This window comes from Polistes dominula, unplaced genomic scaffold (assembly GCF_049000335.1).
Source record: "Polistes dominula isolate Pdom_NZ unplaced genomic scaffold, Pdom_raw_medaka contig_23, whole genome shotgun sequence".
Lineage (NCBI taxonomy): Eukaryota > Metazoa > Arthropoda > Insecta > Hymenoptera > Vespidae > Polistes > Polistes dominula.
Genome location: NW_028300963.1, coordinates 5,687,242 through 5,692,796, shown reverse-complemented (window position 1 = coordinate 5,692,796; position 5,555 = coordinate 5,687,242). Strand labels below are relative to the sequence as shown.

The window sequence follows — 5,555 nt, the reverse complement described above, 5'->3', positions numbered from 1 at the left end:
AAGATTTCTAAGACAAGAAAAAAGAAATTAAAGTCACCATTCATCGGAAATTTTGAAAAAGATATGTTTTTTTTTTTTTTATCTTGAGGTTGTTTACCCGGGCGCTCAGTCTCTGGACCATTGTACCCGGGCTCTTTGCGGGGAAAAACCTATGACCATAGCGGTCCCGCGGGCAGCCCCGACTCCCTTGCAAAGCGCAGGAGTCTGGCCGCCCCTTAGCCCACTAGATCGAAGTTGTTGTCGCTGGTCCCATGGACATCATTTCTGACGTCCGCGAGCCCAACGCATTGAGTTATCAGATGGAGGGGGGTATCCTCTCCTTCGCCACACCTGCCGCACACCAAGTCTTGTGCAAGGCCCAGTCGCGTAAAGTGCTTTCTAAGGTGCCAGTGCCCGGTGACCAATCCTACCACCAGCCTTAATTGGGCTCGATCCAGGTTGATCAGCTCGGTACCTAGCTCCTCCGAAGGCCCTGAAAACAGAGCCTTTGTGTGCCTCATGCCAGGGCCTTGCACCCAGAAATCCCTGAAGCGGTCCGTAGCCCACTTCTTAGACCTCCACCACATGAGCCCCTCTGACACGCTGATGTGGCATTGGCTTGCCAGATCGTGCCGTGAAGCTCCAAGTCTGGCAAGCTCGTGCGCCCTTTCGTTGCCCTGAACCCTACTATGACCCGGCACCCAGAGCAACCTTACTCTGTTGACACTGCCTAGCCGTGTCAACAAGTCGACACAGTTCTTCACCAGCCCTGACTTGACCACGGTGCTATGTACAAGTCTGAGCGCAGTGTGGCTGTCACTACAAATGTAGATATGTTTGCCATAGTACCCCCTTTCGAGGATACTGTGGGCGCAGGCCCAAATGGCAAACAGCTCCGTCTGAAGAACAAAGGCGGTACCGGTTAGGGTGTAGGACAATTCGGTCCTAGGCCCTCCAGACCAGACCCCTGCTCCCGCATTGGAACCCGCTTTAGCCCCATCTGTATACCAGACGGGCCCTGCGGGTGTCAATAAATGATTTGGGTTCTCTGCCCATGACTGTCTATCTGGGAAGAGGACCTCGTAATTGTACTGGAAATGTTACTCCTTTGGGCACCAATCACCCCCAAGACGGTTGACTTCCTCGAAGTCTTCCGTTCTTGACAGGATCGATGCGTGCCCGTAGGAGGCCCGTCTCCAGCTCCCACTGACTAGCAGCCTAAAGGCTGCGCTTCTGGCTCTTTCCTCCGCCGCATTGTGCGGAGGTAAGATGTTGAGCAGAGCCCCTAGAGCTATGGTCGGGGTAGTGCGCATTGCGCCCGTAATTCCCAGCCCTGTTAGCCTGTAGATCCTGTCTAACGCTTTCCTGTTTTGAGCCCGCTCGACGATGGGCCACCAAACTAGAGAGGCGTACGTCAGTTGAGGGACCAGTATGGCGGTGTAAATCCACCTAAACATCCGTGGTTTTAACCCCCACGTCTTACCAAACATCTTCTTACAGGCCCAGAAGGTATTAATAGCCTTCCTGGCCTGGTTGTCGATGTGGCATTTCCAACTGAGCTTGCTATCTAGCGTCACCCCCAGGTAGCGAACTTCCCGGGAGAACGTCAGCTCAGTTCCAAATATTGAAAAGCCTCTTCCTCGTAAAAAGCACCATCTCAGTCTTATTCGGGTTCACCCTCAAAGACTTCTACGTGCACCAATCCTGAACGATGTCGAGCGCTCTTTGCATCTTGCTCGACAACGTGGCCGGGTGATTGCCGGTGACCGCTATGCAGATGTCATCAGCAAACCCAACCGTTTTAACCGCTAGCTTCCCGAGCCTGCTCAGGAGCCCATCGACAACCATGAGCCACATCAGTGGGGAGGTAACTCTACCCTGAGGGCACCCTCTGCCGACGTGCGCCCTGATGTCCGTCCCGCTGAGACTAGCAGTGATAATACGTGAGCGAAACATGAAGTCCATCCACTGGACGATAGTGTCGTCGATGTGGAAATCCCTCGCTGCTCCGCATATAGCTTCGAAGGAGGTGTTATCAAACACCCCCTCGATGTCTAAGAAGACACATAACGTGGCTTCTTTTCTGTCGAGGGCACCTTCTATCTCGCGAACGAGGCCATGAAGAGCCGTCTTGACAGACTTACCTGCTTGGTAAGCGTGCTGTGATGGCTGCACCGGCAATCTCGCCAGCGCTCCATCCCTTATGAACCTATCAACGAGTCTTTCCAGCTTTTTCAGCAGGAAAGACGTCAAGCTGATAGGCCTAAAAGCCTTGGCTTGGTCATATCTGTCTTCCCGTTTTTGGGATAAAGACTATTTTGACCTCCCTCCATGGCTTAGGTAAGTATCTCATGGCAAGACACGCTCTAAAGACACGGATCAGATGCTTGACTAGCCCATCCCCTCCATTTTGAAGAAGAGCGGGGAAGAGCCCGTCAGCCCCCGGGCTCTTGTACCCGTCGAACGAGTCCAGAGCCCAGCGAATCCTGTCATACGTTACCACTGCAGCAGCAGTGGTCCAGTCACCGAGTCTCGTGGCGCGGAGCTCCCCCTGAGTAAGGGGGTTATTCTCGACCTGGCCGGATCCCGAGAAGTGTACCTCCAATAGGTGGGCAAGGATGTCCTCGTGTTTCTCAAGCTGCTCCCCGTTCGGGAGAGAGAGTCCACCGAGGCTTGGTTGCTGGCCAATAGCGAGGACTCTGCGAAGTTTGGGCACTAGAGGAAGGGCCTCAACTTCAGAGCAGAATTTTCCCCAGGCCTCGCATTTGGATTTCTTGATGAGCTTCTTATAGGCTCTCTGCTCGTTCCTATAATTAGCCCAATCTTCAGAGCCATTTGATTTTAAGGCTCTATTTAGGAGGCGGCGAGAACTCGAGCGCAGTGAGCTCAACTCCTTGCTCCACCATGCCACTCTTGTCCTGCCCCCCGTGTCCTAAGAGGGCAAGCAGCTTCGAAGGCCTAAGTGATGGAAGAGGAGAGTAGGCTCACCCGTTCCTCAATCAGACCCTCAGTTCTTATCCCTCCGCTTATACCCCCGAGCCTGCCTTCTAGATCCCTCTTGTAGAGAGCCCAGTCAGTGGCCCTTGGGTCTCGGTAGGTCCTGATAACGGGCTGTTCCGTCTCAGTCCTGAGCTTGAAGAGGATGCGGCGGTGATCCGAGAGTGAATCCTCATCGTCCACTCGCCACTCCTCCAGCCACCGAACAACCGGTGCACAGTGTTAAGTCAATCAGCTCTTGTCTCCTTGAGGTGACGAAGGTAGGTCTGGATCCCCTGTTGAGGATCTCCAGATTCGACGACGAGAGGTATTCCAGCAAAGCCGTCTCTCTCATATTTGTATTTGAGCTGCCCCATGCGACGTGGTGCGAGTTAGCGTCGCACCCGATCACAAGGTCCAGCCCTTCTCTGCGGCAGTGTTCCACTACGGCCCTCAGTTCCTCTGTAGGCGGATGTTCGGCCGAGTCGTAGGGGAAGTATGCTGAGCAAACGATTAGGTCGGTCAGCCCACCTCCCAACCTTAACCTAACCGAGGCCACCGCAAGGTCCCTGCTGCAGAATCTGCTTAGCTTCAGGGCGTGATGCCTTTTGGAAACAAAGACACACGCCCTTGGGCCGGGTACGCATGGGTCATAAACCAATGTTCCCATGCTGCGATCGATCCCTTTAACAAGTCCCCCATAGATCCAGGGTTCCTGTATAAGGGATATGTCTGTCTGCTCCACTGCTAGGTTCTGGCTGAGAACACCCGAGGCTGCTATGCAGTGTTGCAGATTGATTTGAGAGAGTTGGAGGCACGCTACCCCCCTAGGTGATGGCGTGTGCGCCCTTCTCCCTCTGTTTTGGTTTAGGGAGAGGGAAGGGGAGGGGGAAGGAAAGGAAGAGGAGGAGGGGATAGGTACTGGAGGGGGTGTGGAATGGGGAAGAGGACAACAGGTCAAGCTACCGGCCATCGTCCTCGATCCCCTGTCTCCCAACTGCCTTCGAGGCCTCTATGGTCCCCTGGGGCGTTGTGGACGGCCCCATTAGGGACCCAGCAATGGTCCGTTGGACACCACGCCGGGTCTCCTCACAGGTGGTCTTGACCAGGGCGATGGCCTTGGATGGTCTACCTCTGGCCCTCGCCCCGCCCTCTGTATTTCCGTCGGACTGAGCCCTTGCCCCGCATCCTTTGCGTCAGTAGGCGCTTGTGACGCGTTGGCAGCTTCCCGCTCCTTCGGCGTCAGCCTGGGGACGGCTTCCTGCGTAGCGGTGGTCCCTGTAGTCGCAGTCGACTCCACCGGACCCCCCCCCTCTGCGCGTCCGCTCCTGGATCACTCTTGGTTTCCCCAGGAGCAGGTGCTCGCCCTCCCGCCTCCGCTCCGACCGGGGCTTCGTAAAAACGGGCCCTGCCCATACCGAAGTGAGGGGCGAGCTTTCGCTTCTTCAATTGGTCTAAAGAGGCCGCATCCACACCTAATACCGCGTGGACCTTGTCCTGGACAGCCCTTCGGCCCCACACCCTCCACAAAGAGGCTGAGAGTCCCGGGTTCTGCCTCTGGAGTCTCTTGAAGATGGTCGGCATGTCTTCGTCCGTGTCGGGGAACACCGCCGTCATCCTCTTCAGCCTCGGGAGGTATTCCCTTTCCAGCACCTGAAGTTGAGCTCCCTCCCATGGTTTAAGGCCCGGGACGATGGCTTTAAGCCATGCCTTCGCCTTGTCGTCCGAGCAGGTTATCCAAAGAACTCCCTGCCCGTAACGGGTCCTCTCGAAACACGGGACTACCTGATCCGTTGGGATCGAGTCCAGCGCCCTGATGAGCGCCCGCACTAGTGGTACACCCTGCTCCTGGCTGAGTGTCACTTCGGGGAAATCAACCGGCGCAATTGCCAGCCTCATATCCCCAGCCACAGCATCTGCGTAGTTGGTAGGACTTGTGGTGATCCTACTCTTCTTGTTTACCGCAGACCTTTCCGGCGGGGTGCTGTCCGAAGGTCTGGGCCTTTTGGTAGGGCCCTGACCATCGGCTGCCCCCTTCTCCTCATCCTCGCGGTGCGGCTTGGGGGTTTGGCCCTGCAAAGCCAATCTGACTTTGCGTGCCTTTTTTTTCGCAGCCCCGCTCCTGTGTTTCTTCTTCTTTGTTGTATTGGGCGATGAGTCCGTGGGTCCGGCTTTCGCCGATCCCTCATCCCCAGCGCTCGAGATCAAATTTATGGCTACTGGAGTGGGTTCCTCTTGCGAAGTCCCCACGCCAACTTTTGTTTTATTTGAGTATTTTTGTCGGAATCCATAAGAGTCCCACGAGTAGTCAGGAAATAAGCGGTCCGTCACCACAGAGCCTGTTGCGGTGATAAGGTAAGATACAATGGGGGGTTGCCCGGTACCCCAAGGGCATCGTTTGCGACACTTAACCCAAGTGCCATCCAGCCATCGGCACGATTGCTTCCACCTTAGCTTGGGGAGTGGTCCGCGGCGTGGCCTTCGGTCCCCTAGGCCGATTTTTACGTCAGCCGAGTCCCTTATAGCCTGCGCTATCCCGGGGTTCTTTTGGCCCTCGTGCTCGGGGTCGGAGTCGCTAATGACGCTCCGTTTCCCGCCAC

At 55.8% G+C, this 5,555-nt stretch overlaps 1 protein-coding gene across 1 annotated transcript; it reads right to left on the bottom strand.

Moving 5' to 3' along the window:
• Positions 1–215: 215 nt before the first annotated feature.
• On the bottom strand, positions 216–1,292 carry LOC149032550 (uncharacterized). The gene is made up of 2 exons (XM_089172769.1): positions 1,103–1,292; positions 216–997 (listed from the first exon to the last, which is right to left on the bottom strand). Exons 1-2 carry the CDS (start codon positions 1,290–1,292, stop codon positions 216–218), a joined length of 972 nt encoding a protein of 323 aa, XP_089028895.1.
• Between the last annotated feature and the right edge of the window lie 4,263 nt (positions 1,293–5,555).

Bases quoted from the DNA above. Each gene is read 5' to 3' on its own strand.
- LOC149032550 (XM_089172769.1), bottom strand. From the start codon at position 1,292: ATGCGCACTACCCCGACCATAGCTCTAGGGGCTCTGCTCAACATCTTA. The intron at 998-1,102 runs GTGATTGGTGCC...TGACACCCGCAG, and splicing joins GGAAGTCAACCGTCTTGGGG to GGCCCGTCTGGTATACAGAT.